Below are 16,324 nucleotides of genomic sequence, written 5' to 3' on the forward strand. Positions count from 1 at the left end.
TTTTCAACATTATCTTTTCTAATAGGAAAGTAGTGAATCTAGTTGGTAGTTTTTCCAGTAGTTTTCAAAAGTGCCGCGAAAAACAAAAGAATAATTATTTTTATTTTTTGATGTAACTCTAAAACAAATGACCATAGATACATGCAATTTTGACTGAATGTTTATATAAGCATTTTTTATACACCAAAACATTTTCAAAATATTTTGACTTGTTTTGAACTGTTTACGGCGACTTAAAATTTCATGTTTTTTAATTTTTTTTCTATAAATATCAACAAAATTGTATTTGTTCCAAAGTGCGTGAAAAGGTAATGAATAAAGGCCCCTCTTATATTGTTACTATAGCGGTTGAAAAATATAAAAAATGCATAGGCAAAATTTTTTTTTTATAATCATTTAAAGTTTGAACTTTGACAAAATGTATCAAAATCTTGAAAATTATCAATCATTGTAATTAAAAAATTATGAAATGTTCAGTTTTTATAACTAAGGATTAAAAATTTAAAATATAGATTCTCATAAATTGTTCTTATTATGGCCAACAAATCTAAAAAATATATAAACACAGTAATTTCTTATAGACATTTTAAATTCGAATTGTGAATTTTTATTTCTTTATTTTAAATAAAATAAATTTTTTAAATTACATCTAGATTAGTATTCTTGCTCAACGACGACGAAGTAGATCCGGTCAATGTTTGCGCGTTAATAGTTGATGGACTGACTGTCATACTGTCATACTGTCAAACTGTCATACTGTCATACTGTCATACCGTCATAATCATCACTGTCACTATCACTGACACTACAGTTCCGATCGGTTTAAGTTTCGGTTTTATAGCAGTAGTAAACGGGGCACTTGAGCACACATTTATTTTTTAATTAACATTAAAAATCATAAAAAAAACCATAAAAAACATAAACATTAAAAAAAACCAACCTTATATTTTTATGTTAAAAATTACAAAAAATCTAGACTTATCTGTTAAAATTACAAAAAATATAAACTATTTTTAAATGAATCTAAATTTATATTTTACCTATTAAACAATACAAAAAACATTATACATACAGTTATAATAATGATAACAGTAATTCTTCTTCATAAAATGTACCTTCTATATCATACATTTTATAATAAGCAACATTTGATATAAAAACTTTTTCAATTGTAAATATTTCCTTAGACCAATTTGTTTTTAATTTATTTCTATATACATCAATTATTGATGATAATCTAACTCTATCATTTATTTCAAATTTAGGTATAGAATTACTAATATCATAGCTATAAACACTATTAAGTAAATCATACTCATTATTCTTATTAACTTCAATAGGTTTCATTTTTATTGTTCTATGGTATGTATTGTTATGTCTTAATAATCTTCGGCAATTCAGAGATCCATACATTATTTAAATAAAGTACCTATTAAAGTACTTTCTTTAATTTATCACCTAATGTACGGTTAAAACGTTCGATCATAGAACTCTTTTTATCAGTACCAGTACTATACATTGTTATGTTATATTTGTTTAGTAATTGTTTTAAATCTTTATTATAAAATTCTTTTCATTTATCAACATGTAATTTTTTTGGTACAATATATTTAAATATTTGTGAAAATACTTCAGATACTTCCAATCCAGACTTTGTCTTCAAAGGTATTGAATAAACATATTTAGAAAATGTATCGATAACATTAAGAATATATTTAAAACCATTATTAGCCTTATACAATGTCTTATGATTATCATTAACTTTAATTTCATTATATTTATTTCTTAAATTATAATTGGGATCAATGTTTTTTGATTTTGGTCTATAAAAACAGTATAAATCAGCTTGTCAAGTATTATTTATACCTCTTTGTATAAAATGTCTTGTATCAAAATGTTTTCTAGCTGATTTAAATAACTCATAAACTTCTATAAGTTCGGGTGGTTTTGATATATTGTTCTTTTTTGTATTACATTTTCTACATACTGATAATCTCCTATATTTTTTATTTTTTTCAATAAATTCAGGAATTCCATTATTTTTTGTTTTTGTTTTACATTTCTTGATATTATCATCTATATATTTTCTCTAATTGTATTATTTGCAAGATCATAAAAAAATTCTGAACCAGATACTAAACAAATATAACAAATGGTATTAACAGGCACATCTTCATTAAAGTCTGCATGTAAGACAATACTTGTTTTAGATCCAGAAATATGTGATGGCTGCCTACTCATATTAATTACAAATAAATTTCTTCTTCTAACAAATGATTGGCAAAATCTTGATTAATTTTAGCTTCAATATCTGTATCCATGAACATTTCCTTGGCCGAGGTTTTAAATGCTCTATTCTCTGCTGAATTTTCTACGTTCGGGCGTTCATATGTTGCTTCTAATTTAAAATTATATTTAATTGGTTGTTTTGTTGATAGTGATTTGAGTAGTTCTATCAAGTCTTTTTTTGTTGATTCTAAAAATGTTCTGTAGTTGGTCAAATTATCTGTATTTTTCACGTAACACCAATTGATTTTATTCGATAACGATGTGCCTGTCTTAATGAATCCTCGTGTCTTGACAATGCTCATGCGTGTTTTTTTAGCATTTGCTGCTTCATTCGAATTTTCCGTATGATATGGGCGCTTATGACCATTGCGAGATTGAACTGAAAAAAAAAAAAAATAAATACTATTGTATTGCTATACATTAAAGAAATGCGTGTTACAGCTTAAAAATCTATAAAAGATTTTAATGAGATAGAAAAGATAAACTGTTGTTATAAATATAAACGTTTTTTTTTTTTAGTAAAAATACCTGAAGCAAAATTAAGAATTTAAAAAAAGTATTAGTGATGTGTTTATCGTATAGAAAATACGATTTTTAAAAATATATAAAATGAGGTAGGTATCAAGTTCTAGTATTACACATGTATATGTAATGTATATATATTATATATGTAAAAGCAAAAAAACAAAAACAAATATGATATACAGCTCTCAGTTAAAATAATAATACATAACGATCTTTTATATAGCATGAAACATTAGTAACAGTAAAATGTATGACAGGTACGCTGGCGTTCGTAATAGTTTATTAAGATCTTTAGATAAGTAGGCTGCCTATTTATGTTTTTTTTTTTTTTTTTGGTATTATATTAAATGTGTTTATGGTTTTTCATAGAAAAATAAGATATTCATATTGTATTATTATATAATCTGTATAATATGATCAAATATATTTATTAAAATATCTGTTTATATTTAAAAATATATTATAATAAATTAAAATTATTTATGTATGTATAGCTAATAGCGTTATGAAAACGATCGTATGGAAATATTTTCAACTAATATAATTATTACACGAATTTATCAAAATTATTTAACAATTTTTACGAACATTTTTAATATATATTTGGCCTCCACACGAGTTTTTCTCAGTGAGGCCTTGTAATCTTTTGATATAAATTAAATAAATATATATATATATATATATGATCTTAATGGGGTTAACTATGATAATTATGGGATTTATCAGGATTTTATCTAAATTATTATATGTTTTCCATGATTTTATGCAACTTAGTATATTTTTTCCTATTTTTTACTAAGAAGTGATGATGTTTCTGTATGTTTTTATGTGTATTCACTAAGATACTTATGATTGTATTGAATAAAAAAAAAAAAAAATACATTTTAATTTTAAAATATTTTGGTATAAAGAAATATTAATTTTAATTCATCGATAAAGTATAAAGTAATATTTCTACATGAAGTTTCCTTTTTTTTTTTTTTTCATAAAGTAGGTACCTAACTTATATATTTATAATTACCCAAGTTATATATTTAAAGTTATGAATAATATATTTACAATCATAATCGTAAATTTGTTCAGCTGGTTTAAAAAAATCTTGAATTTCTCGCTTGGTTGCTCTTGAATTGCAATATTTGAACCTGCAAATAGCATTATTATTAATTATATACTTGAATAAATTATTATTTTTTTTTTTTTACACCTCTATTAAATATTACCATCACATGAGTTTTAATATAATAATTAAACATGATATTATACGTAGTCTTGATTAGGTAAATATATTATCTAATAAATCTGTAAATAATTAAAAAAATACTTACGATGTTTTTCCTTGGTATGTCTGATGAGGTTATCTTTTCGTGTGAATATTTCTGAGCATGTACTGCAAGAAATCTTATTGGATAAATCGTGTGACTTGGCATGTCTGTGTAGACTACAGATCCTAGTAAAGGTCTTATCGCATATACTGCACAAGAACATGATTGTTTTTAATGAAAACTGAAGAATACTAGTTGAACTCGCGAAACAATACTTTACACTTCAATGAATAGATAGGTAATGAAGTATAGTAAAATATATTGTACTTTAAATTACCGTTTGAAATTAATTTATCTAAGTGATTTATTAGCACAATAACAGACTTAGTGGTATAACAATGAACTACTGTGTTTGTTTAAGAAAAATAAATAATTAAATTTTTATAATATTTGTAAAATATTTGAATACACTTAAAAACACTTTAGAACTCGGACGACAAAACACAACAATACACATAGACGGTAATACACGGACTGACTTCGTTGCACTACATTTTGTCTGGTAATCACCGACAATACTCTGACATGTCTCTACAGGTCTGTTACAGACGGTTAATGAGGTATTTCGCAAGAAAGGGTGGCGGGGTGGATTGAAATATTTGTAACTGTGACTCAGTGTGTGTGTGTGTGAGTAATTGAACGGGTAGTTGTATACTATATTTTGGATAACAGATAATATTGTGTACTATATGGCTTCGTGTGTATGTATGCTACCTGCTTGTATATTGTTATATGTAAGAGCATGATCATTATATTTATGTGTGTATGTATAAGATAAAGTAAAGTATGTGTGTGTTAATTGTATTTTGGCTTAAAATGTTTAAATTTTTGCTTAGAGTTGATGCGAAGGAAACGAACACCAAAAAGGTTCAATACCTATGATCGAATCAATTGTATACCAGAATATGATATTGAAAAAAAATTTCATAAGGGGAACTAAAAGGGGAGGGGTAAAATATATGTCGGTCACGTGTCTGATCGGGCGGCTGTGACGAGTTAATGTGTATTGCGGGTTGCCTACATTGAGTAATTAACACAAGTTTGGGAGGTGCATGTACTATGAATTGCCTATACAGAGATGCCTATGCTTTTACATGTAAAATTTAAGGGGGAGGTGATCTAGAACCTACATAATCATCCTACTGATAGATTATATATAAATATTAGTTCAATAATATTTATCGAAAATATGCAAAAATAAGACTTCAGATTCAGGAAAGAACTTTGTTTGCATGCAAAACAGCACGTAAAAAAAATAGTGTTTCTCTAATCTCCATGATAGTCTGACCAGCGAAACAAATCATTAAGGTTGGTTATTTGTTTCAAAAATCAATAAATTTCTATGACTTATCTATATATGTAATTATTTCCTTTTTTTGTCTCTTGTTAAAACTAGTAAACTATAACGATATATAAATGTTCTTATTTATTTTCATTAAATTCTTCTAGTTTTTAAATAAAAATAGCTCCAACGTTGAGGGTTCTGGTTTATTCTAGTTTTGACTATAGTCATATCAGTGTTGACAAAAAAGGGTTGTTAAAATTAATATTGTTTTTTAGATAAATCTTGGTTTGACGGATTTCTGGTTTTAACTGTAACATATATTACTATACAATGTATTAGTAAATGAGAATCGAAATAGAAAAACAAACGGAAATATTATGTACGATTGTATTATAATATAAATAATGTGTTTATATTGTATTCAAACAAATATCAACGGATCTCTGTCGACTTTCGAAACGTGTACGTTCAACTGAGGCATCTCTGCTAACAGTCGGCCAGCGAACACTTTCAGATAGCTCCGCTCGGTGTTGCTGTGGTTGGCCAGTACGACCGTCACTTTGTTGTGCACTGCGTCCAGCACGTCGTGATGAGACATCTCGCCGGTCAAGTATAAACCGGCGTCGACACCGCGCAATACGGACGCACCTGAACCGGCCACCACCGCGGCTGAACCGATCGTCGACTCTGTAAATCACGCAAATAATTATACATATTATTCTAATATAATACAATGTGAAATTATAATGCGTTAGTGCTTCGATTTAGATGCAATTAAAAACAAGAATAAAATAGTTATTATTCTATCAATTTTGAAAACTTATTGATCTATAGACAATTTTTTAAACAAATCGTCTTAATTAAGCACTTTCACTTTGATTTTTATACATTCATCAAAATCGTTTATTTAAATCTTACGTTAAATATAAAATATTTTGCTCACGCTGATAAAATGAACTTTATAAGTCGTATTGTCCGTCGTAAATTTTAGATGCAACTACGGAAAATGCCGTCGATTATCATATGAGAGGGAACCCCAATCAACGTTGTTTCAAGTATAACAATTTTTTCGATAAAAAATAATTGAATGAGGTAGAGGAAGTGAGAAACGCCCATTTAACTTCTACATCGGAAAATTACCTCTCTGGGTCATATATTGCATAGTTGTGTTACCATCATACCAGTACCGGGAAGTATATACTATACAGTACTCTTTCAAGTATACACTATATATACAGCAATAACCGAATATAATGAAATGGTAATTTAGACATTTCTAATTTTGATTGGTTGTACACAGAAGAATCATATGATTAGTATATGTTCAACATGCCATTTATTGAATAGTTCTACAAAAAATTATTTTATTCTTAAGTATACATATTTAAATTATATGGCATTAGGACAATTTTTGAATATACAGTATTTTATGACAAACACGTATATATTTTTAAAACGTACAAAAATAAGCCTTGTCAAAAGTTAGGCATAAGAATTATGTAGGTGCCCATTTAAATTGTAATGCTATATTTATACTCATAAATAGGACCTGGAAATGTATGCATTTGCATATTTTTATTTATTAAATTAAAAGTAGCTAGATAAGACACAAATTTGAATCTTAACCTAATGTGATGGTATGTAAAATTAAATGTTGCATATTTGGAACATTTTTAATTTTTATGCATATTTTACCATTTCTCCAAAATATAATTCATATTTATGAAAAAATAGTATTAAGTTATTAATACTATAAGAGTTAACGTGATGTCCTATACTCCTATGTAAGACCTGCGAATATGAAACGAAAAAACATTGCTAAAAATCGACATGCATTTTAATTTGAAAATGTATCTAAGTCTTTAGTTGTTTAAAGTTAACTGTAACTCTCCAGGTAACTTTGAAATATTGTATTATAAAAATATACCTAATAAATTTGTTTTTATTAATTTTTGTTCACAAATATTTATTTAGATGCGTGGATGTTCAAAATACAACATACTCAATCGAATAGAACATACGAAATACAATTAAATTATATCAACAACCTCTTTCAAGTATACACTACATACATCCAGGGTCGAATATAACAGTAATGAGTGAAATTAAATATCAGAAATAAATAGAGTAAATAGAAATAGTGTAAAAAAAATATTATAATACAATTTAGATGTGTAAAAACATATTATATTATTTCAATGACTTTATTTACATGTAAAATATAAATATGATCGAAAGTACATATTTTTATCAAATTTTATCTGGATAAAATTCCTAGAAATTGTATAAAAATCTGGAATCTCCTCCCTATCTCATATTAAAATTCTATATGTATAGTTGTGATTTTATATATCCTGTATATTATGATCGTTACTATATATTACTTTGTATATATTAGTATTTTCATAAAATATGAAAATGTATAAAACCATTGAATCATATTGTAATTTACCTAATGTCGATCCTCTGGCTAGTGCTATCATTAAATTGTCAACGCCCAAATGACATTTGATCTTTTCAATAGCATCATTGATCGTCAGTCTGTTTCTAAATTGACAACAACGACCGGAGCCGGTAGAATACAACGGCAACTGAAAATATTAATTTTCGTCAAAAAAATAATGAATTGGTATTGCTATATTTAGACATTTTTTATTTTGATTGATTGCAGTATACAGAAGAATCATATGCTAAAGTATATTATGCTCAACGTGCCAAGTAAAGAATTATTATACAAACAACAATTTTATTTTTAAGTACATATTTAAGTCGATTCTTTAAATATACAGTATTTTATGACAAACGCGTATATATTTTTAAAATGTATAAAAATAAGCCTTGTCTATAGTTATGTTACATAACTATGTATAAGAATTATGTAGATGCTTATTTAAATTTGTAATACTACATTTATACTTATACGTTTTACTGAACGTAAATGTATAATTCATCAGAAAAATCTAGTGGTTTTTTGTATATAGGTACTAAATATAAATTTATATATATTTTTATTTTTTTTAGTGTTTAGTGTTGACATAAATAACCAGGTAATAGATGCATTGCAACCCTTATATATAATAGAATACTAACCGATTCATTTTTGTTGGCGTAAAAAAAAAGGTTGTATTTTGGAAACTTGGAAACTTTATTCAGCGTCACTAAAGAACTTGAATTGCATAATAGTTGAAGTTGAGAATCATTGCAGTTTACAACTCTGTAAAAAAATGTACAGAAAAATATTAATCAATAAGATACGAGCATTGTAACACTAAAAATTGAATAGCTATAATTCACTTGAAGTGTTTGTCGGATTGAAATTCTGACGATTCTATGATGGTTCTGATTTCTTTTCCACCCAACGGAGTATTATCGCTCAATGACCCAGATAAAGTAACGACATGGCTAAATTCTGGATTTATGTTTAGCGGTTGTATTGTAGACACCGTACCGTCTATAATATATAAATTATAGATAAATTTGTTATAATATCAATTCGATGAAATTCGAACATCTTACTGAACAAAAAAAAAAAATAATAATATTTAATGTAAAATATATCCTTACCAAAACAACTAATCAACCAATCGGTTAAGCCATTTTCTACGGCGTCCCACGAAGTATGAGGCGAATATATAGCGATTCCTCTGCTTAGACAACGACTTACGATACGACTCTATAAATGAATACGAAAACATAAAATATACGGCAGTACAGTATTTATATAATAATAAATGTTCAATCTCAAAAGTTGTGAAATAACACTCTAGATATTTTAATGGCAAAATGATATCATTAGATTCGGAGTTTTCCACAGTTGAATAAAAAATAATTTTATTTATCTCATTATAACGGAATAAATTTAAAACAATAAAAATGTTGTGCGATTTATGTTTTGAGATTTTCAAAATAGTTTTGAATTTTTCTTCCAGTATATTCGTTTTGTTATAGAGCAAAATTAATATACCAATATTGGCAATATTGCAATGCAATTTTGTTACATCAATGACACTCTATTCAATATAATATAAAAATTTAATCCTATTTCCAAGTAGGTATTTAATTATTCAATATTTTAAAAATTTGGATAAGAGTAGGTAGGATAAAACATAAAGTTATGATTTATAAAATATTTTATTAATATTCTGAATTGATTTTTATGAGAAACGATGATTTTTAATAATGTACCTATTATGAATAAAGTTATTTTTAATTAATCAAATTGACAAATTGATATTAAACTTAAATTTAAGTTTGACTCGTTTAAGTTGAAATTGGCTGGTTTATGAAATTTTATTGTTTTAAAAATTTTAGCATTAAACTTCGATTTAATGAACGTATTATAATAACTTAAAAGTTATACCCGTGGTACATAATGTATTTATTTTGAATCGATATTTGAAGATTATAATAAATTAATAGAATGATTATCGAAGTATAAGGGTGTGAGACGCAAATCACTACTTGAAATGTACATAAATAACTGTCCCTATGGTATCTATCCGCTACGTAATTTACAAGCGATGTAGACGTGTTTGGACGACTATCCACGTAGGCGGGTTCATTAGATATATTAAAAAGTAAAATAAAGAAAACAAAACGTTTAAAAGAAAAAAATTTAAATATTCAATACTGTAACAATAAGATGAATAACTTTTCATTGAAATGGTATGCGGGGCATTGAATCAGCACAAGCTCGTTACGATTTTACAACTCGACTGGGAGTAGCAGATGGCCACTTATTGAAGTAAACCACCGTATTCTCCACGATGGAATATATAATTCGTAATATTATGTACCTATTATTTTTATGCCATCGAATTTCTAAAAATGTACGTTTTTTTCTAATTTTGTGTTCGTAAAGGACGGGACAATTAAAACACATATCAATGTTTATATAGGTACCTTCCAGGAGTCCGAGGTAATTCTTTTGAATGGAGTGAACACCGGCGGATGGTAGGAAACGATGAGATCGGCGCCAACGCCCACGGCTTCCTCCAGCACGTCCTCGGTTAGATCGTTGGTGAGGAAAATGCGGCTTACAGGTTTCTGGACGTCCGGTTCTACCAACAGACCAACATTGTCCCAAGACTCTGCAAGGGTCAACGGCGCCAACTTCTTCAACGTCGAGACGACTTCCGACAGTGTCGCCATGTTTCGTTGGCCGGTCACGCAATAACGTTTTACAGTCCACGGGTGACTTACGGTGCGGGTCGCGGTTGCTGTAAAAAATGTATTATTTAAAAAAAATGTTATTTGGGCGCTTTGATCCTTTATCGTCGACCTTGACCCATGAGAGTATGTACTGCAATCAAGGGCGCGCGCACACTGCACACGAAGTGCTGAGGGTGGCCGCATGCCCTCCTGCTATTTTTATCATTATAAATCGTTTTATTATAAAAATACATGTGCTGTGTTATAACACGTGATATATCAAGGAGATTTTTTACTCCCTTCCACCTGAGTTTTGTTTTTGCGGGCGCTCACCATAGAATGCTGCGATTTAATTACAAAAAAAAAACATTGCTCGACGCTCCGCTCATCCGCAGAATCCAAAAAAAGGGGAAGTACCTATATATCTAACCACTTCGATATACTACAGATGTCGAGTGTACATGGTCATAGTCAAGTAAAAATCACTAAATCGCTGTAGGTAATTATGTGTTAATTTTGAATTCAAGGATAAAGTTTATTGCATGCTAAAAACGTTTCAGAGCGAAAATGGTTTGTCAGCTTATAGTGCTACCTAAGTATATTTTTCGATATAATTATATTTATGACGGTATTATATTATTTATTATTATTATTATTATTACATAAGTATTACAATTTTGTATTTACGGTATTTTGATTACATTTTTGCCAAAAAACAACGTTTTTATTTTATTATTACCTAATAATAATTTTTATAATATGTAAATTTTAAACACACCATTAATTTATAAGTCAATAACGACTTTCAGTAGGAGTATGTGAATAGGCTAATTGCAATATGGTACAAGTACAAATAAAAAATAAATTCCTATATCGTAAAACAATATATGTAAAGCAAATCCGGTTCAACATTTTAATGGATTCATAACCATTTGAAATTAAAAAAAGCCAATATTTAAAATCAGATTTTTATATTGTATGTTATAATATACCGTTAAATAGTCAAAACGAGACTATAAACAAGTTAAATAATTGCAAGCATTTTCAATATTTTTTAACAAAATCGAAAAATCCATTAAATATTTTAATGCCGAATAAGAAAGTATAATTTATGTTATAGAATATTCTTTTAGTTAAGTTTTATTACATACAGAACAGCTATTTTAATTCAAACATCTGTATTTTCTTAATTAATGGCCCAAATTTGAATATCAAAATATATTATATACCTACCACACACATTTTATGTTAACCTAAGCTCATTGTGATGAACTCCACATTTTTAATCCATAAAGTAGATACACACTAATGGGTATATTATATTATTATTAATCTAACACTGACTAGAATTACACACTTGGTTAATAGACAAGCATAATGTTAGAAGCCTTAAAAATAAAAAGTTATAGGAATGTTTTTATTCTGTAAATTATTTATGAACGATTATAATTTATATTAAATTATTTTCATTTTCAAATTACTTTTTAATTGAATATAAAATACAACTATAGGGGTTTCTTCTTGACAAACTTTATCACATAATAATGATTAATAAACATTGATTATAATGCATGTTTACAGATGTTTTGCTTTAATTACTAAATAATCATCTCATTAAAAATATATTTTGAAATAATATTATAATTTCTATACAATACAATGATATAATATCAATACATAGATTATGGTATTACACAAATTTAAATGTTTTTGAGATAGTTTTATGTTGATTCCATTTTCCAAATTTTTACCAATCCATCATCGCTGCAAGATGCTAAAACTCCTTTAACTACAGGATTCCACTGAACAGAATTGATATCTTGTGAATGAGCTTCACTCACATGTGAAACACATGAAAAAGATGGTTGATTACGGTCAGATAAATCTTCTTCTTTAAATATTCTTATGGAATTGTCACCACATGCCGTGGCAATTAGATCTGTTAAATGGCACCAAGTAACATCATAAATTGGTCTTGTGTGAAATCCACTGATTGTGCATACACATTTGTACACAAAATTTCCATCTTTAACAGAAATTCCCTCAGGGTTACCTGTAATAAAATTATGAAATAGTTTTAACATGTTAAAAATAATTTTAAAAAAAATAATAACTATTTATACCTGGTAGATATTTTTGCCATATTTTTAGAGTCCGATCGTCACTGCTAGTCACAAGTCGATCACCAGTCTTGTCAAACGCTAAACTCCAGACAGTTGATGTGTGTGAGCTCAAAGTTCCCACACAAGTCCATTCCTTGTCTGCATCTTCCATGTACAACTTGACGCTGTTGTCATAACTAGCAGATGCCAATATATCTTCGTGGGGATGCCATACTACTTTCTTGACATCCTGTGAATGTGCATTTAAGACGGCAGCACATTCGTATTCGTTATCCTCCCATACTTCCCAAACCCATACAGATTTATCACGACTGCATGTCGCCAACATTGAACCTGATCTAGACCATGCTACACTTTTAACTTCATTTTCATGACCTTCCAGAGTAGCATTACATTCGAACTGTCCAGATTTGTTATCCCAAATAGCTATAGTAGCATCAAAACTAGCTGATGCTAAACTTTGACCACAATATGACCATGCAATTGCTCTGACAGTACGCTGATGACCATCAGCTAACAAACACTTTAATGTGCTTTTATCACCATCTTTATAATTCCACAATCTGATGGTTTTATCTTCACCACAAGAAGCCAACATCTGTCCTTTTGGATGCCATGATGTATTCCATACAATTCCAGAATGCCCTTTTAATGAACAAATAGTTTTTAATTTTCCAGTCATTTTAGAAAATTATTATTCTGTAAATAAAAATAAAAATAAAAATATTTAATAAATAATATGACTGCCTATAAAAAATTTAAAATAATAATAAAAACTTAAGCCTAATAAATTAATATATACTTATTGTTTTGTTTTATATCCACATTAAATTCACTTAGGTACATTTAGATATCGGATAAAATAAAGATATAAAACTTTGGACACTTTTACATTAAATAATAAAACTCGATACACTTTTATATGAATTATAATATAATTATATGATTATGGCTTATGGCTGATTATCACACAACATAAAATAATAATTTTTTAAACTATTTAAATTATATAATTGTATTTTATTAAAAATGTAACACTAGTGGCCCGTGTTGTCAAAGCGGAAATTTATTTTTGTAAATTTCGAGATCAATAAAAAAAAAAATTCAATTTTTCAGTGAAAATTATTAATGTAATTTAATTGCTTAATAATTTTATTTTTCACTTTAAATCCAGTGATACACCTAACACGAAGCTTCAATAATGACCTATTGACACCCCCCCCCCCCCCCCCAAAAAAAAAAAAAAAAAAAATGCAAGGGTTTTTCACAGGCAAATAAGAAATTGACTTGATTTGACCTCACATTTATTAAAGATTCATGTCCAAGTATTGTTGACTGTTGGGCTTACTTGATATTAATTAAAAATCCTTAATAATGTATTAATGTATATTCAATACCTATTGTATAAATTATTATACCAGCACTTAAACATTATTCAAGCATGTATATACTCAATGTTATTACATACACCTACTATAATCCTAAAAACAATTAGTTAAATTGTTATTTTCATTTTTGCTACACCATACTTTATATTTTCTTATATCGTAAAAATAAATGCATATATTTAGTTGTATTGTATGTATATTTTTTTTAATTTTTTTTTTTTATTAGAAATAAACAATCTATACAAGTATGTATAATAAGCTTATGTGCTAAGTGAAGACAGGACGTGATAGATCGATTAAGAAGCCGCTCACTGGCAGAGGCGGTCCCCCCCACCATCATAATAGAAATTACAAATAAATATTTTTTAATAAGTTTATAGTTTACAATTATAAGGCCCTTATATTCGTAACTCGATGCTTTCAACAGCTTCAGCCATGATTATCATTTATCATATGTCATTGATTAGGTATTTTATTACTTTTTTCATTTATTGAACATTAAAATTAAACATTGCGGTCAGCACATGCTCAACCAAGACTACCCACTCCCCTAACAATGGTGGTGCAGTGCACCAAAAACAGTATACTCAAACCGCCTCAGCTCACTGGCAACATTTAGCATGAATTATTATTTATTTATATATATTATATATATTTTTTAATTATTGATGGTTGGAATTGTGTGTATATATATATTGTTATTTTAACTTGGTAATTGTAGGAGGTCACGAAACCATTTCCTAAATTGGCCTGCGCCTTGGATTTCCTGGGAGATTTAGAGAGGAGAGGTTTTTAATAAGAGGATTTTGGTGGGATAGAGGTCGTATGCGGAAGTGCAAGTAAAAGAATTGAGCTTCTTCATTGATGGTTTTCATGTGAAAATCGTTATGTAATGTTAGGGTTGAGACGTACGGTGGTGCATTGGAGAGTCCTTACTATTGTTATATAAATAATAGCTTATAACTAATGCTTGGAAGTTCCATATTTTTCTTTATGCTTTAAATTTATAGCAGATCAAAAAATAAATTTGTTCAAAACAATGACGAGTTTAATAAAAAAATTTAGAATATATATATATATGAGAAAAAAGTGTTGGTACTGTTTCTTAATTTTTTGTAATAAATTTATATGCATATTAGTATTTTTTTTTAAATGTCTTTCTTTTGTTATGTTATAAACCAAAGTATCTATGTATTTTAATGACAAAGCCATTTTTCCAAAATAACAAAACTTTTTATGTCAATAATTTTGTTATTGTCTAAGCTGAAAGTACCTAAGCAACGATTAATATTAGAAAAAAATTTGTTTTAATATTTTAAATGATTTATTATTTGAAAGTTTTGAGCTCTAGGTATAGCTAAATAAATAGTCCAACATCAACTTAGTTTAGGTATAATATGGCTCAAATACACATCAAATAATAAAACAAAATAAAAATTTGGGTTTTCAACTACATTTTTGTTGTTATAATAATATAATATGGTAGGTAGATAATACATTTTAACGGTACTTTATGACGGTAGCACCCTCTATATTAATTGCACTTATGAGTTATCACAAATATTTTAATAAATAGTACATCGTTAAAGAAATCAAAAATTAGTTTCTATCATTTAGAAAATACAAATGAACAATTAGTTCAACAATAAAAAATTATAATTATAACTTACCTTTAAGAAAATTGAAGCTTCTGTGTATACTGAAAAGGCAACGGAGATAAGATTTTGAGATCATAAATAATGTAGTAAAAGGCAAAACTTGAAATATGACAAATTCGTTATGAGGTTAATTTAAAATTAGCAGTAAGGAGTGTCAAAATGTTAAATCACTTAAATTATAAGAATATAATGTGATTTACCGCTTCCATTAAAGAATGCATATGCATGCCAGTGATTGAAATTTGAGATACTAAATTGTTATCATTAAACAAATTAATGTTATCACATTATATTTTAATGATTATATACTATCAATATTAAATTTAATCTTTTAATTTAATATATATGTTGCTATAAGTGTTGGATAGCATAATATAAGCATCTATAATTAAATCTTCAATTCTGCACTACAATTTCATTATTTATTAACATACCATACTACCATCGATATTCTATAGGTTTTCTAACTATAACGCTATTAAGATTCATTTTTCTTAGAGATATTATAATTATTACAAAATGAATATAAGATTACTATTATTAGGATTCATGTTATTATTTTACTTGACTTCTGAGCACTGGG

General features: G+C 27.5%; 3 protein-coding genes across 3 annotated transcripts; all 3 read right to left on the bottom strand.

Moving 5' to 3' along the window:
• Positions 1–925: 925 nt before the first annotated feature.
• Positions 926–5,649, bottom strand: LOC149057264 (uncharacterized). The gene is made up of 3 exons (XM_089221917.1): positions 4,140–5,649; positions 3,874–3,956; positions 926–2,668 (listed from the first exon to the last, which is right to left on the bottom strand). Exon 3 carries the CDS (start codon positions 2,589–2,591, stop codon positions 2,247–2,249), a length of 345 nt encoding a protein of 114 aa, XP_089078043.1. The 5' UTR covers positions 2,592–2,668; positions 3,874–3,956; positions 4,140–5,649; the 3' UTR covers positions 926–2,246.
• Positions 5,650–5,794: 145 nt separating this feature from the next.
• On the bottom strand, positions 5,795–15,896 carry LOC107167255 (NIF3-like protein 1). Its single transcript, XM_089221916.1, has 7 exons — positions 15,754–15,896; positions 10,324–10,640; positions 8,986–9,094; positions 8,716–8,872; positions 8,512–8,635; positions 7,874–8,012; positions 5,795–6,108 (listed from the first exon to the last, which is right to left on the bottom strand). The coding sequence occupies exons 1-7, from the start codon at positions 15,815–15,817 to the stop codon at positions 5,843–5,845; spliced, it is 1,176 nt and encodes a 391-aa protein (XP_089078042.1). The 5' UTR covers positions 15,818–15,896; the 3' UTR covers positions 5,795–5,842.
• Positions 12,147–15,891, bottom strand: Ciao1 (cytosolic iron-sulfur assembly component 1). Its single transcript, XM_015516222.2, has 3 exons — positions 15,754–15,891; positions 12,696–13,394; positions 12,147–12,625 (listed from the first exon to the last, which is right to left on the bottom strand). Exons 2-3 carry the CDS (start codon positions 13,375–13,377, stop codon positions 12,294–12,296), a joined length of 1,014 nt encoding a protein of 337 aa, XP_015371708.1. The 5' UTR covers positions 13,378–13,394; positions 15,754–15,891; the 3' UTR covers positions 12,147–12,293.
• Positions 15,897–16,324: the final 428 nt, after the last annotated feature.

Source organism: Diuraphis noxia, unplaced genomic scaffold (assembly GCF_037042655.1).
Source record: "Diuraphis noxia isolate RWA-SAM2 unplaced genomic scaffold, SU_Dnox_SAM2 contig0003, whole genome shotgun sequence".
Classification (NCBI taxonomy): Eukaryota; Metazoa; Arthropoda; class Insecta; order Hemiptera; family Aphididae; genus Diuraphis; species Diuraphis noxia.

What these genes read in the sequence shown, in the direction of transcription:
- LOC149057264 (XM_089221917.1), bottom strand. Translation starts at nt 2,591, where the DNA reads ATGAGCATTGTCAAGACACGAGGATTCATTAAGACAGGCACATCGTTA.
- LOC107167255 (XM_089221916.1), bottom strand. Translation starts at nt 15,817, where the DNA reads ATGATCTCAAAATCTTATCTCCGTTGCCTTTTCAGTATACACAGAAGC. An exon ending in CAATCCGACAAACACTTCAA is followed by an intron (nt 8,636 to 8,715) that starts GTGAATTATAGC and finishes ATTTTTTTACAG; the next exon opens with AGTTGTAAACTGCAATGATT. An exon ending in ACGCCAACAAAAATGAATCG is followed by an intron (nt 8,013 to 8,511) that starts GTTAGTATTCTA and finishes TAATATTTTCAG; the next exon opens with TTGCCGTTGTATTCTACCGG.
- Ciao1 (XM_015516222.2), bottom strand. Translation starts at nt 13,377, where the DNA reads ATGACTGGAAAATTAAAAACTATTTGTTCATTAAAAGGGCATTCTGGA. An exon ending in ATGGCAAAAATATCTACCAG is followed by an intron (nt 12,626 to 12,695) that starts GTATAAATAGTT and finishes ATTTTATTACAG; the next exon opens with GTAACCCTGAGGGAATTTCT.